The sequence below is a fragment of the Microcaecilia unicolor genome, chromosome 9, assembly GCF_901765095.1.
Source record: "Microcaecilia unicolor chromosome 9, aMicUni1.1, whole genome shotgun sequence".
Taxonomy (NCBI): Eukaryota; Metazoa; Chordata; class Amphibia; order Gymnophiona; family Siphonopidae; genus Microcaecilia; species Microcaecilia unicolor.
Window position 1 is genome coordinate 140,295,897 of NC_044039.1, and position 16,242 is coordinate 140,312,138.

Sequence of the window (16,242 nt, forward strand, 5' to 3'; positions counted from 1 at the left end):
TAGAACGTTCGCTCTTCAAAGGAAATCTTTTTTCAGATTTTGTTCCCAATTTGACAAATGTTTCAAAATAAACGTATCCTAGTAGTTTTGCTGTTGTTGTACAGCCAAAAAACACAGTGGCCGCGTCTTTTTACAAATGACAGGCTCAATATTGAGTTTTTACTGTGCTACAAAGAACAGCACTGGATTTTCAATTTGAATACTGTTATACCAAATGGACTTAACCTGGAGTTGGAATGGATGTCAATTGTTTGACTTGGGAGCTATGATTTTCTGCTGTAGTCATGTAACTGAGACTGTCACTGTTTATAAAAAGACATGGCCGCCATTTTTTTTGGGCTGTGCTTAGTAAATGGGTGAAGATTGTAGTAAGGTATGCTTGAAATGAAGAGTTTTTTTTTGTTACATTTGTACCCCGCGCTTTCCCACTCATGGCAGGCTCAATGCGGCAGGCGATGGAGGGTTAAGTGACTTGCCCAGAGTCACAAGGAGCTGCCTGTGCCGGGAATCAAACTCAGTTCCTCAGTTCCCCAGGACCAAAGTCCACCACCCTGACCACTAGGCAGTAAATTACCTTAGTATGTCACAACATCAGGAGTTATATTAATATATTTGATAATATTTTTAAATAACCTGCTCTGATTTTATAGGGGATCAACTGTCCAGGAACCAGATATACAAAACATGGCTATGTTGGCAATATGTTCTCCTTAATAACAACAGCTATTACACCAACAACAGCAAGACTACTAACAGGTTTATTTGAAATGTTTGTAAAACTGGGAACAAAATCTGAAAAAAAAAATTTCCTTTGAAGAGCAAAGATAAGTTTGAAGTGCACAGAGGTGAATGTTTTGAATGTATGGACCTAAAAAAAAATGACAAATGATGAGAGATGGTGTACCGGGGTTTCCCCAGTAAGAGTGATCTGGGGAACAGACACCGCTGACTGGTCCTAAAAATTAAATTATGAAATGTAGGTGTTTGTTTACTAAAGCTTATGGGCCCTGCTGCAAATAACTCTAGCTAAGTTTTAGTAAACAACCCACTTAATTTGATATAATAGGAGTTAAGTGATGTTGTGACCTATGAACAAATTAAAGATAATATGGAATTGGTGATGGCTCTGGGAAAATTTCTTGTAATTTACTGATGTAATCCCCCCACTTGTTTGTATATTTTGGGACACATGCAAAACAATTTCCAGCAGCAGAAAAAGCGAAGGATACATACCTGTAGCAGGTGTTCTCTAAGGACAGCAGGCTGATTGTTCTCACACTTGGGTCGACGTACACGGCGGCCCAGGAACTGGAAATTTTCCCTCAGCAACATTAAAAAAGTTTTGCCAGAGCCTTCTGGCGCGCGAATTGCGTGCACTACGCATGCACGGCCATCTTCCTGCTTGCCGCGTGAGCATTCCCACTCAGTTAAATCAAAAAGCAACTACAACTACAAAGGGGAGGGCGGGTTTGTGAGAACAATTAGCCTGCTGTCCTCGGAGAACACCTGCTACAGGTATGTATCCTTCGCTTTCTCCGAGGACAGGCAGGCTGCTTGTTCTCACACTTGGGGTATCCCTAGCACCCAGGCTCACTCAAAACAACAAAGAGAGGTCAATTGGGCCCCGCAACGGCGAGGATGTAACAAAGATTGACCTAAAATCAGAACATCTAACTGAGAGTGCAGACTGGAACAGAATAAAAATGGGCCTAGGGGGGTGGAGTTGGATTCTAAACCCCAAACAGATTCTGTAGCACCGACTGCCCAAACCGACTGTCGGATATCCTGCTGAAGGCAGTAGTGAGATGTGAATGTGTGGATTGATGACCAGGTCGCAGCCTTGCAAATCTCTTCTATAGTGGCTGACTTCAAGTGAGCCACCTACGTAGCCATGGCTCTAACACTATGAACCGTGACATGACCCTCTAGAGTCAGCCCAGTTTGGGCATAAGTGAAGGAAATGGTGCGTTTCCCGACAGCGACTCCTCTTCTGTTGGGATCAAAAGAAATAAATATTTGGGCGGACTGTCTGAAGGGGCTTGTCCGCTCCATATAAAAGGCCAATGCTCTCTTGCAGTCCAAGGTGTGCAACTGACGTTCAGCAGGGCGGGTATGAGGACGGGGAAAAATGTTGGCAAGACAATTGACTGGTTCAGATGGAACTCCGACACCACCTTCGGCAAAAACTTAGGGTGCGTGCGGAGGACTGTTATGATGAAATTTGAGATAGGGTGCATGCACTACCAAGGCTTGAAGCTCACTGACTATACGAGCTGAAGTAACAGCCACCAAGAAAATGACCTTCCAGGTCAAGTACTTCAGATGGCAGGAATTCAGTGGCTCAAAAGGAGCTTTCATCAGCTGGGTGAGAACGACGTTGAGATCCCATGACACTGGTGGAGGTCTGAAAGGGGGCTTTGACAAAAGCAAAACTCTCATGAAGCGAACAACTAAAGGCTGTCCAGAGATAGGCTTACCCTCTACACGACAATGATAAGCACTAATTGCGCTAAGATGAACTCTTACGGAGTTGGTCTTGAGACCAGACTCTGACAAGTGTAGAAGGTATTCAAGCAGGGTCTGTGTAGGACAAGAGCGAGGATCTAGGGCCTTGCTGTCACACCAGACGGCAAACCTCCTCCATTTGAAAAAGTAACACCTCTTCGTGGAATCTTTCCTGGAAGCAAGCAAAACTCGGGAGACACCCTCAGAAAGACCCAAGAAAGCAAATTCTACGCCTTCAACATCCAGGCCGTGAGAGCCAGAGACTGGAGGTTGGGATACAGAAGCGCCCCCTCATTCTGAGGGTTGGAAAACACTCCAATCTCCACAGTTCTTCAGAGGATAACTCCAGAAGAGGGAACCAAATCTGACGTGGCCAGAAGGGAGCACTCAGAATCATGGTTCTGCTGTCTTGCTTGAGGTTCGGTAAAGTCTTCCCCACCAGAGGTATGGGAGGATATGCATACAGAAGGCCTGTCCCCCAATGAAGGAGAAAAGCATCCGACGCTAGCCTGTCGTGGACCTGCAGTGTGGAACAGAATTGAGGGACCTTGTGATTGGCTTGAGTGGCAAAAAGATCCACTGAGGGGGTGCCCCATGCTCGGAAGATCTTGCGGACAATGCTCATGTTCAGTGACCACTTGTGAGGTTGCATTATCCTGCTCAACCTGTCGGCCAGACTGTTGTTTATGCCTGTCAGGTATGTGGCCTGGAGAAACATTCCGTGGTGGTGAGCCCAAAGCCACATATTGACGGATTCCTGACACAGAGGGCGAGATCCGGTGCCCCCCTGCTTGTTGATGTAGTACATCGCAACCTGTTTGTCTGTCTGAATAAGGATGATTTGGACAGCAGATCTCTGAAAGCCTTTAGAGCGTTCCAGACCGCTCGCAACTCCAGGAGGTTTATCTGAAGACCTTTTTCCTGAAGGGACTAAACACCCTGAGTGTGAAGCCCATTGACATGAGCTCCTCACCCCAGGAGGGATGCATCCATTGTCAGCACTTTTTGTGGCTGAGGAATTTGAAAGGGACGTCCAAAGGTCAACTTGGATCGAATTGTCCACCACTGAAGGGAATTGTGAAAATCGATGGGCAAATGGATTACATCCTCTAGACTCCCTGCAGCTTGATGAGCTGATCTCATGTGAAGATGCGCCATGGGAGCACATGAACTGTGGAGCTTGAAGTCTCAACATCTGCTGAGCTGTGATCCGTTGAGACGCTCTGGCCATGGAAACTAGAGACAGAAGATTGTCTGCTCTTGCCTCGGGAAGATAGGCGCGAGCCGTCTGAGTCCAACAGAGCTCCTATAAATTCCAGATTCTGGACAGGGAAGAGATGGGGTAATTTATAACAAACCTGAGTAGCTCCAGCAGTTGAATAGTCCTCTGCATGGACTGTAGAGCCCCTGCCTCTGTGGTGTTCTTCACCAACCAATCGTCGAGATAAGGGAACACATGCACTCCCAGTCTGCGTAGAGATGCTGCAACTACCGCCAGGCACTTTGTGAAGACCCTGGGCACAGACACCAGACCAAAGGGCAGGACACAGTATTGAAGTGCTGCGTTCCTAGGCAAAATCAAAGCTACTTCCTGTGAGCTGAAAGTATCAGAATGTGTGTATAAGCCTCCTTTAAGTCCAGAGAGCACAGCCAATCGTTTTCCTGAATCATGGGAAGAAGGTTGCCCAGGGAAACCATCCTGAACTTTTCTTGGACTAGAAATTTGTTCAGGGCCCTTAGGTCTAGGATGGGACGCATCCCCCCCCCCCCCCCCCCCCCCCATTTTCTTTTGCACAAGGAAGTACCTGGCATAGAATCCCAGTCCTTCTTGCCCTGGTGGAACGGGTTTGACCGCATCGGTCTTGAGAAGGGCAGAGAGTTCCTCTGCAAGTACCTGCCTGTGCTGGAAGCTGAAGGATTGAGTTCCCGGTGGGCAATTTGGAGGTCTGTATTTCAAATTGAGGGAGTATCCTAACCGGACTATTTGAAGAACCCAACGGTCGGAGGTTATGAGAGGCCACCTTTGGTGAAAAAATTTTAACCTCCCTCTGACTGGCAAGTCGTCCGGCACGGACACTTTTATTGTGGCTATGCTCAGCTGGAGCCAATCAAAAGCCCGTCCCTTGCTTTTGCTGGGGAGCTACAGGGGCCTGCCTTGGCGCACACTGTTGACGAGAACGAGCGCGCTGGGGATGAGCCTGAGAAGACTGTCGAGAAGGCGGAGTGTACCTACGCTTATTAAAAGCGTAGGGAGCACTCTTCCTTCCCCAGAAAAAACGTCTACTTGAGAGGTAGAAGCAGAAGGCGCCCGGCGGGAGAGATTGTCCATAGCGGTTTCCCGCTGCGTGATTTCATCAACCACTTGTTCGACCTTCTCACCAAAAATGTTATCCCCCCGGCAAGGGACATCTGCAATCCGCTGCTGGACTCGATTGTCCAGGTCAGAGGCACGCAGCCATGAGAGTCTGCGCATCACTATACCCTGGGCAGAAATTCTAGATGTAACATCAAAAGTATCGTAAGCACCCCTGAACAGGAATTTACGACACGACTTCTGCAGCCTGACCACCTCCTGAAAAGGCTTGGCCTGCTCCGGAGGAAGCTTATCAACCAAGTCCACCAGTTGCCACACCATGTTCCGCAAGTGAATGCTCGTGTAGAGCTGGTAGGACTGGATTTTGGAGGCGAGTATAGCGGCCTGATATGCCTTCCTCCCAAAAGAGTCTAGGGTTCTAGAATCTCTTCCTGGGGGCGCCAAGGCAAAGTCTCTAGAACTCCTGGCTCTCTTGAGAGCGGAATCCACAACCATAGAGTCATGAGGTAACTGAGACTTCATCAACTCAGGTTCTCCATGAATCCGATATTGGAACTCAACTTTCTTGGGAATGGTGGGATTAGTTAATGGTTTCATCCAGTTCTGCAAAAGTGTCCTCTTTTTTTTTTTTTTTTTCAATCTTTATTTTTGGTATAAGTTTAACATACATAGTTGCCATGTCTTACATATAATACTCCCATTATGATTCCCCCTCCCTTCCCTTCCCCCCCTCCTCCTTTTCCCCCCTCATACCCTATAGTTCGCCTGGTTATATTGTCTCTATATCATTCATTTCTCTCGAGAGAAAATCCTTAAATAATCATAGCTTTCACATCGCTGGCACCACTAATTGTGGGGCATCCAAGTAAATCCCCGCTTGTATTCTCCAACTTTTATATTTGTCCCATATCTTATTAAACTGAGTGGGTTAAGTGTCCATTCTTGATCGCTGTTAACTTCGCCATTTGGTATATATAGGCCATTTTATGTATCACTTTAACCGTTGGGGGCGCCAATTGCTTCTTCCAGCTAAAAGCCACTGTTATCTTTCCAGCCATTAAGAACATAGAGACCAACAGTGCAGTGGTGCTGGCAGTCCCGGTGGTCGAAAATCCAACAAATAATGGTCCACTGATTTCGGGAACTCCCTACCCAGTATCTGCTGAAGCAATTTAAGCAGTTCCTGCCAGAAAACCTGTATCTTTGGGCAGGACCACCATATGTGCAGCATATCCCCTACAGCTTGACATCCCCTCCAACATTGATTTGAGGCTCCTGGATACATTTTGGCTATTCTTTGTGGTGTATAATACCAACTATAGAAAATCTTATATCCATTCTCCATCATTGAGCTACTCACCGAGCCTTTTAGTAAAAAGCCTAACGCCCGCTCCCATTTCTGTGTATCATGTGTAGTCCCTATATCTTGCTCCCATTTCTTTGTATATACCAAAATCAAGTTTTCTATAGGTTAATAATGCTGTATAAATCCTTGTTACACATCCCTTACAGCTACTTCCTCCCATTGCCCGTTCTAGTTCTGTTTCTTCCTTTTGTAGTTCCCCCTTAGCTTTACGGAGGATATAGTCTCTAATTCTAATGTAATGAAATATATGTTGTGCTTGAAGATCAAATTCCTCCTGCACCTCACTATATGGACGCATCGCTAGGGAGCACTGCTGCCATTGCCCTGATCCGTGAGTTAGGGAGCCATAATAAAGTGTCTGGGTGATTAAGCCCTATCCAGTGTTTTTCTATTTGGAGCCAAGGTTTCTCTTTCTCATTGACCCATGCCGCTAACACCCTCAACTGCGCTGCTTGGAAATAGCGAGAGAAATCTGGAACCCCCATTCCCCCTTTTTTCCTGGGTTGGTAAAGTATTTCTGCTCGTACATGCAGTGGTTTGTGCTTCCAGATGAATGCAAATGTTTTACGCTTTAGTTGCCTAAAAACATTTTTTGGAATAGGGATTGGCAATGCTAAAAAGAGGTATAAAATCTTTGGTAACACCATCATTTTTATTGCTTGTACCCGTCCCATCCATGATAGCTCCATCCCTTCCCATCTGTCTAGGTCCTGGAATACCTCTCGTATTTTAGTAGGAAAATTCACCCTAAAGATATCTTTCAGGTTTGGTGTCAAATTTACTCCCAGATATCGAAGAGAGCGGTCCGTCCATCTAAAGGGGTATTTGTCTTGTAGGTTATTAAGATCCTCTGTAGTGAGGTTCAGTCCCATTATTTCTGATTTAGTCATATTTATTTTAAATCCTGCTACCTCTCCGAATTGCTGCAAGCTTTGGGCAATGATGATAGTGATCTATCGGGGTCTGTTAGTGTCAGTAAGATGTCGTCAGCATGTAGCATAATTTTATGCTTCTTTTGTCCTATTCGAATGCCCTGAATAGCTTCACTTGTTCTAATAACCTGAGCTAATGGCTCTATTGTGAGGGCAAATAATAAAGGAGATAAAGCACACCCTTGACGTGTCCCTCTCTCCAGCTTAAAAATGGCCGAATGTTCTCCATTGACAGCCAGCACCGCCAGGGGCTTATCATATAAGCGCTGTAGCCATGTTATGTAGCGCCCCGTCATACCCATCTTTTCCAGCACTTCAAACATATATGGCCAATGCACTCTATCAAACGCTTTCTCCGCGTCAAGAGAAAGCAGAACAGTTGGTTGTTGTGTGCTGTTAACTTCATGAATCAAGTGTATTGCCCTCCTAATATTATCAAACGCTTGCCTACCCTCTATGAATCCTGTTTGATCATCCTTTACTAAGGCCGGCATTAGTTTTTGTAATCGTCTGGCTAGGATCTTCGTAAATATTTTATAATCTGTATCCAGCAATGATATGGGTTGGTATGATCCACATTGTGCCAGATTTTTCCCTGGTTTTAAAAGTATGCTAATGTGTGCTAGACGCCATGAGTATGGCAGGTCGGTTTGGTATTCTATCGCATTCAAAACCCGCACTAGCAGTGGTGCTAAAATTTTCCCAAAACATTTATAGAATCTATTTGTGAACCCATCGGGTCCTGGGGCCTATCCATTGGGTAAATTATGAAGAGCCCATTGAACCTCTTCTAGAGTTATGGATGCTGAAAGTTCCTCATTTTGAATTGGGGCAATTTGGGGGAGCTCTAACCCTTCTAAAAAGTCCTGAATTGCCTGGTTCCCTGGTTGGGTGTCATCAGTATATAATTGTTTATAAAAATTCAAAAAGGCCTTTTTTATATCTTCTGTTGCGGACAACCGGTGTCCGTTGTTGTCTTCTATTGTATGTATATGATTTTTCATCTTTTGCTTTTTTAATTTATAGGCTAGTAGTCGGGACGCTTTATTACCGAATTCAAAATATCGTTGCTGTGTTTTTTGAAGAGCTTCCGCTACTTCCGCCATCTGTAACTCACGGAGTTCCATTTGCACCTGTTGGCAGTGTTGTGTTATGTGTGGTGCGGATGGCCCCTTAGCCACTTTGTGTTGCAATTGCTCAAGCTCTATATGTAGTTGTTGTGTTTTTGTTCTTTTTTGTCTATCCCTATATACCTGCAGGAATATAATCTGCCCTCGTATGACTGCCTTCAGGCCCTCCCATAGTGTATCAAATAATTTTTTATATTGGTTTCTAGTTGTTTTATAACATTTGGGTCTCCTAACAAGCTATCATTCAATCGCCATAGGGGTGCTGGTGTCCTTGCTACCGCACACTTCAATGTTAACGTAAGGGGCATATGATCAGACCATGTTCTACTTTGTATTTGTACTTTTTGTACTCTCTGCATCAATCCTTGCCCTCCGAGCCAGATGTCTATTCGTGAATGGGATGCATGAACCGCTGAGAAATAAGTACAACTCCAGGACATCGGGTTAAAATGTCGCCAGATATCTATCATCTGCCAGTAGTTCATAAATTTATGTAATTTTGCCCTATCGCTTCGAGCATATCGTATCTCTTTGGTTGAGTTATCCATAAAGGGATGGGGAGTCAAATTAAAATCCCCACCTATCACTAATTCCCCTTCTATATTTTTTGCTATGAGTTCAGATAGCTCTTCATAGAAAGCTCCTTGTTTCTCATTAGGGGCATAGATATTCACCATCGTGTAAATCTCTGTTCCCAATCGCATGACTAGTAAAATATAACGTCCGTCCTTATCCCTTACTATTCGTTGCACTTGCCAGGGAAGTCTCCCTGCCAGTGCTATCAAAACTCCCTTTTTTTCTTTTCTACATGGTTTGATGCAAAATATATTTCTTTATATTGCCTATGCATACATAGTTTCTCATGTGCAGGTAGCAAATGTGTCTCTTGAGCAAATATAATATCCGCTCCTAAGCGCCCTGCTTCTTTAAAGAGCAGTTGCCGCTTTGCTGGTGAGTTAAGTCCCTTTACATTTATTGTAAGAAATTCAATGGTGCCCATTTTGTGTATAAGTGATGTTTCTATTTTTCCTCACATGGCCCTCTCCAGAATACCCCCTGCCAGGAAACCCTACCCCCGCTTGACTTCCTCTCCCATCGTTCCCCTTCCCTCCCCCCCCCCAGTCCCTTTCCCTATCCAGTATCCACCCTCCATTTTAAGGTCAGGTGTTGAAGGGGTCTGTGTGACATCCTCGAGTCCCACCTCTAAGCTATTAACTTCAACTCTGATCTATTATGCAGATTGAACAACACATAGTACAACTGTAAACCGTATATAACATTAACCATTTAACTTATAACATCTTTTAATATCTTACTGGTCTTAGGACAGTCCATACGTTAGCATTTAGCCTTGACTGTGGATCATCTGTGTTATCCAGTCCCTACTTGGCGTCTCACGTCCACCAAGTGTAATGTATCTTACTGTCCTGGGTTCTTGTCCCATTCTCAAGTTTTCCTCAAATCTCTTCGCCTCAGTGCAGTATCAGATTGCTGACGCTGAAGTCTGCCTTTCCCAGTTGTCACTTGCTGCCATCTGGGCCTTTCCACCCGATCTGCCTCTTTCTTCTACCTCGGTGCAATCATATTGCTCATCTCTTGGTCTGGGAATATCTGCGCCGCTTCCGCCACTCCTCTTATCTGATGGAGTTTACCCTCTATGTTGAATCGCAACGCAAATGGATAACTCCATCTATATTTGATGTTTTGTGAGTGAAGATATTGTGTAATTGGGCGGAGCTCCGCTCTCCGGCGCAACGTGGAGCTTGCCAGATCTTGGTAAAGCTGAACTTGGTGTGTATCCCATATAAAGTCTGGGTGTTCCCGCGCCGCTTGCATAACTTTTTCTTTAGTTTTAAAGTCTACAAAACAGGCTATCATGTCTCTTGGTAGATTATTCCTCATCGCTCCCAAGGCCCTATGTACCTGCTCTATTTCAATTGCTGCTGGCTCTATTATAGTTTGTGCCTCCTTCAATAGGGCACTTGCCACTTGTTGTACTGTTGATTCGCAGTTTGTGTATTGGGGAGTTTCTGGGATGCCGCGAAATCTCATATTGTGGCGCCTGCTCCTATTCTCCATGTCCTCCATCTTATCCCATACTTGTTGTAAGCTTTTCTTATCTTCCCCGTTTTGCTCCGACAAGGCCTGAATCATTTCCATTTGTTCATCTAAGCGATCCTCCGTCTCTGCCACTCGTTGACCCAAGGTTGCAATTTCCTCATGGAGGTCTGCTCCCAGCGTATATAAATCAGATCGCATTGCTTTGAGTTCGCCTGTGATTTCTTTCAGCCATTCCCGAATCTTCATCAGCGGTTCTGTGCTTTCGCCCTGCGTCTCCCCAAAGGTGAAATGTGGCTGGGATCCCTGTGCCGCTTGTTGGGGGGTCAGCATCTCGGGCTCGTCCGCCATATTTTTCCCCCGCGTGGTCTCCTGCGGAGTTGATGCGCTTGGGCCCGTATAGGCAAAACTCGCCAGTGACTGCTTTGGCGTGCGAGATGCCATGCTCAATTTTCTCCCCCGATGTTCCTCTAGCTCTCAGTTGTATGCGTTGTGTTGTATTGTTATTCAAAGCACTCACTTTTTTGCTTTTATTCGTGGGACCGCCGGAGCTCTCCCCTCAGGCAGCCATCTTGGCTCGGTGATGTCACCACTACTACTACTATTTTTACTACTACTATTTAGCATTTCTATAGCGCTACAAGGCATACGCAGCGCTGTACAAACATAGAAGAAAGACAGTCCCTGCTCAAAGAGCTTACAATCTAATAGACAAAAAAATAAATAAAGTAAGCAAATCAAATCAATTAATGTGAACGGGAAGGAAGAGAGGAGGGTAGGTGTCCTCTTTGAGCACATTATGCAAAGGAACCGTGGATGACTCCTTAGGTGGTGAAGGATAGTCCAGGACCTCCAGCATCTCAGCCCTGGGCTCATCCTCAGAAACCACTGGAAAGGGAATAGCCACAGACATTTCCCGGACAAATGACGAGACGGAGAGACTCTCTGGTGGAGAAAGCTTCCTCTCAGGTGGAGTTGGATCAGAAGGAAGACCACAAGACTCCTCAGATGAGAAATACCTGGGATCTTCCTCTTCATCCCATGAGGCATCCTGATCGGTGTCGGACAAGAGTTCTTTAACTGCAGTGCTGAACTGGGCCCGTCTCGACGCCGAGGAACCATGTCCTCGATGGCGATGCCGAGAAGTCGATTCCCCTGCCGGCGGCGATGAAGCTCCCTCCATCGATGTTGATGGAGAATCGGCCTGGCCGGCACCGGCATCGAGGACCTCACCTCGGGCATAGAGCCAGCTGCCGCTTCCACCGACGGTGCAGAAGGCGCAAGCACCTCCGGCACCGGAGCAGACCGGTGCAACAAGCCCTCCAGGAGACCTGGAAGCAGGGCTTGGATGCGCTCGTCCAGAGTCGCCATCGAGCAAGTCGGTGGGGTTGGTATGGGAACTGGTGTCAGAACTTGTTGAGGCTGAGGAGGCGGTACCGGGCTGCCCGAAGACCGACGCGTCGGTACCTGCTGAATAGAGGGTGAGCGAGCCTCTCGGCACCGACGCTTCATGGGTGCCGAATCTCTCAACGCCCCGGAGCTCCCGGTACCGTGCTTGGAAGGAGACCGATGACGGTGCTTCTTCGCCTTCGCGCAATGCACATCATCCAGACTCCTCGGTACTGACGAGGAGGACGTGGAGTCCACACGTCTCCTCGGGGTCGGGTCCGAGACTGGTCGGTCCCGCAGGGCCTTCACAGCAGGAGGCTTTGAGACAGGTGGAGACCCACTCGACACCTCACTGCTCCCAGTGTGTGTTGGTCTCCAGACAGCTATTATCTGCGCTCCTGAAGTTGATGCAATCCCTGGTACCGATGTCGACATCGACGCCGAGGAACCAGTCGAAGCTCCAAAAAGACAGTCTTGAAGAGCTTTTCTAGATGCTTGTGTCCGCTTTTTTAAGCTAAGACACAACTTACAAGCGTCTGGGTGATGGTCGGGCCCAAGGCACTGAAGACACCACACGTGGGGGTCAGTGCCCGAGATAGACCGGCTGCACCGAGTGCACTTCTTGAAGCCGCTGGGAGTCCTCGATGACATCAACGGAAAAAAAGTGGCAGCGAAATCAAAATCCGTGATTGTGCCTAAAAGAGGAGCACAAAAAAAGGGAAAAAACGTACGTGCGGCTAAAAAGACCGCGACGAAACCGAAAGGAATCTTAAGGGCAAAGAAAAAACTAAGAAATATAGGAGCTTCTTTTCGTTTTTTTTAACTTGGTTAAACACAAAGAAAAAGAAAAGAAAACCCCGGAGGGTTCAGATGGCAAGACTCTTCTCCTGGGCCTGAGAGACGCAAAACACAGCCACTCTCTGTCGTGGAAAGAGAAAAAACTGAGCGGGAACGCTCATTTGGCGAGCGGGAAGACGGCCATGCATGCGCAGTGTGCGCGATTCGCGTGCCAGAAGGCTCTGGCAAAACTTTTCAAATTTTACTGAGGGAAAATTTCCGGTTCCTGGGCTGCTGTGGACGTCTACCCAAGTGTGAGAACAAGCAGCCTGCTTGTCCTCGGAGAAAAGCCTAATCTGAAGAGAACCACTTGTACCCAAAATGTGTTACCCAGTGAGGCAAGCATTGTCACCTGGCCTGCACCCTAAGCTGTTTATTGTGTACCGACAATTGCCCTTTAATCCCCTCAGCTGAAGAGAAAGAAATGAGGAAAGAGGAAAGGGAAGATACTGTACCTTGTAATGTTCTTGTCTCTCAATGCAGCTTCTGTTTGAGGTGACAGCGGTGGAGGATAAGGCACATCTTTATTATACTGGGAAATCTGGCCACATAGGATGACATGGCTATTTTGATTCATCTGTTAATAAATTAACCACAAGTTACAACAAAGACGATTACATAAACAAAACCCCATATCTTATGGTTGCCAGATACTATGGGCGTTTTTGGCTGTTTTCCAATAGGACACTCTTTTGCTAGCAGTAGTGCTGAACTCCAGTAAATCTACTAATTAATCTTGAAGGAAACAGGATTTTTTGCAGGTTGGGTAACCTCTTATTAGATCAATATAAGAAAGAAACCAAGATGATGTAGTGAGAAAACTTTGGCGGCAGCATAAGTCTCCTACATGAGCATGCTCTGCACAGAAATTCTTATAGGGACCTTCAGGACATGTGAAGTAGTGATTAGATCATTAAATCAGATGCTTGCAGATGTTAAAAATACTGGGGTCAAGTCATCTATTACTATTTGAGGTTCTGAAAGGCAAATGTCTCAGGAAATTCGGGTTATGTCATATTGCATGGGCCTTAAAAGGGTCTACTTGCGAGATACATTGAGTGGCCAAAAATAATAATATTTAGCACTATACCTAAATATAGACCATTATCTTATAAACGTATTCTATTTTTTATCATGTATTTATCTCATTATGTGAAAAGTGCTCAGTGTCAATGTTCTTATCCTGTCAATAGATAAAATCCCTACAACTCCATCATAGCACCGTGACTATTAAAAATAAACTGTCCAATTCTGCCAAAATACAAGTGAGAAATGATCACTTATCTTTATCAACGATCTGTCTCAGTGCTGTCTTCAGTATTATTTTCCAATTTCTTTGGTAAGATCCAATAATTGTGCAACAATTAAAATCAAACCCACTATTCGAATGTCTCCTGGAATTTGATAGGGTAAGGGAGAGGGAGGGTTACTGACTCAGGGGGCTATAAAAGCCAAGGCCTTCTGGGGATTATACGTTATTTATTTTGATTATTTTGGGGAGGATGGGGGAAGGGGGAGGAATGCTGTAGGGGTGGGGGAGATTAGGAGTGGGGGTTCAGGTACTATACTTGTGTTTCAATTGTGGATGTTTTCAATCACTCACTGTGTATGTTGGAAGTTATGGAATAATTTCATTAAAATTGTTTAAACATAAAATAAAGCCCAATCGTTATCCATCCAACTATAATTTTCCAAATATTCAAAGTCTTGCACGCCATTGCTTCATGTTTTGCTTTCAGGATCAAGACTGCAATGGGCAGAAATTATTATTAATAATTACCATAACACTGACTTTGCAACCAAATTCTTATAAAATAGCTTAAACTCCTATTGCTTCTTGTTACCTAAACAAGGACAGTGAGGCCATACCTCCAGACAATATGAGAAAAACAACTATAAAACACTTCCATGTGATGATATTATTCACATAATTAGAATGATATTTTATTCATTTATTACATTTATATCCCACATTTTCCCGCATAGCAGTAGGCTTACTGTTGCTCCCATAGCTACGCCCTCTACCTGTAAAAAGAATGTTTCATTGAACAAAAAATAATTCTTGTTAAATAACTAACACCCTGTTTACAAAACCGCGCAGCAATGCCGACACAGCCCATTTAAAGTGAACGGACTGTATCAGCATTACCGCACCAGCAGCCCCAAAAAGAATGTTTAATTGAACAAAAAATAATTCTTTTTAATAACTAACCCCTCCCCCCGTTTACAAAGCCATGTGGCGATGATGACACAGCCCATTCAAAGTGAACAGGCTGTGTCAGCATTACCGCACCGACAGCCACTAGTGCAGCTTTGTAAATGGGGGGGGGGGGGGGGGGGGGATCTGCTACTTTACTCAAAAATCCCACCTGCTCTGAAGATAATTCTGTGTAAACATGTGTCTAACAGATCTAATACTCCCTGTTGTGGAATATTCATAGAGGGGCCTTTTTACAGAGCGGCAGTAAGCCCAACGCAGGCTTACCGGTCGCTCTTCCGGGACTACCGCTGGCCCAACACGCCGGAAATGGCTTGCGTGGCAGTAACCCAACGGTAATCAGGCATCGCCGTGCGCTGCCCGATTACTGCCAGGTTAGCATGGGAGCCTTTATCACCACCTCAATGGGTGGCAGTAGGGGCTCTCTGTCACATGGCCACACAGTAATAGCTCTCTTACCGCGTGGAAATGTGTGTTTGGGGGCTTTTTACCCGTGCAGTAAAAAGGACCCTGGCGCATGGGAAAAACGGCCCCCGCTGCTAGCACAGGGACGCTTTTCCCACAGCTTGATAAAAAGGACCCCATAGACAGCATTTGCTCATTTGGTAAGATTAACTGTTCTAAATGTTGTATTAAATGAGCGGACTCTCTAACATAAGACACTGTTTGTGCAACCAAGGGTCGGAGGTAAAAGTCTAAATATTAAGATAATGGTTCAAAAAGAGAATTTTTACCAGACACAAGATCCATTAAGGATTTATGAATTTTAGGCATGAAATATATCTATATAATAACTGGTAAGTCTGCTTCCCTGGATGGCTGGATTCGTAACAGCATGCTGACGTCAGCTCGCCTCCAGCGTTCCCTTCCCTCTCAGTGTCCCGCCCTTGCGGAAAGACGAAATGACAACAGAGGAGGGCGGGCCACAGAGGGAAGGCAAGGGAAGGCTGGAGGTAACGCGAGACCAGCCTGCCGCCGCTGTGACCTGAGGTAAGATGAATGGCTTAAAGGCAGGGCGGCAGGAAGGACAGAGTCACTGGCCATGGATGGGAGGGCATGGCAGAGGAGAATCGCTGGACATGGAGGGGAGGCCAGAATCGCAGGACACAGAGGGGAGGGCAGAGGAGATCGCTGGACATGGAGGGGAGGCCAGAATCGCTGGACATGGAGGGGAGGGCAGGGGAATGAGGAGAAATCACTTAGACGAGAGCCTTCCTAGGACCTGTTTCATTTTTCACGAAACGGGCTTTGTTGCTTGTAATAGGTATAACAGGATATTGTCTAAACAGATATTTACTCTGATTATTAGCCTTTGATGAAATATCATAGATTAATTATTGAAAACTAATTGTTGGGATACTCAGGCATAATTTGATAAAATTGTTCAACAGAAAATTGCTTCATAGCCTCATTTATGTAACTGTCCCTATCTTGTACCATTACCCTTCCTCCCTTATCTGCTTTCATAATGACTATGGACTCATGTTCCTGTA

General features: G+C 45.6%; 1 protein-coding gene across 4 annotated transcripts in view; it reads right to left on the reverse strand.

Moving 5' to 3' along the window:
• PTGR2 (prostaglandin reductase 2) overlaps positions 1–16,242 on the reverse strand; it is a 203,811-nt gene that overhangs the window by 46,344 nt on the left and 141,225 nt on the right. For all 4 annotated transcript variants that reach the window (XM_030214985.1, XM_030214987.1, XM_030214984.1 and 1 more), the window contains one exon: positions 12,987–13,108. In XM_030214985.1, coding sequence (XP_030070845.1) covers positions 12,987–13,108 — 122 coding nt within the window. The remainder of the gene's footprint in view (positions 1–12,986; positions 13,109–16,242) is intronic.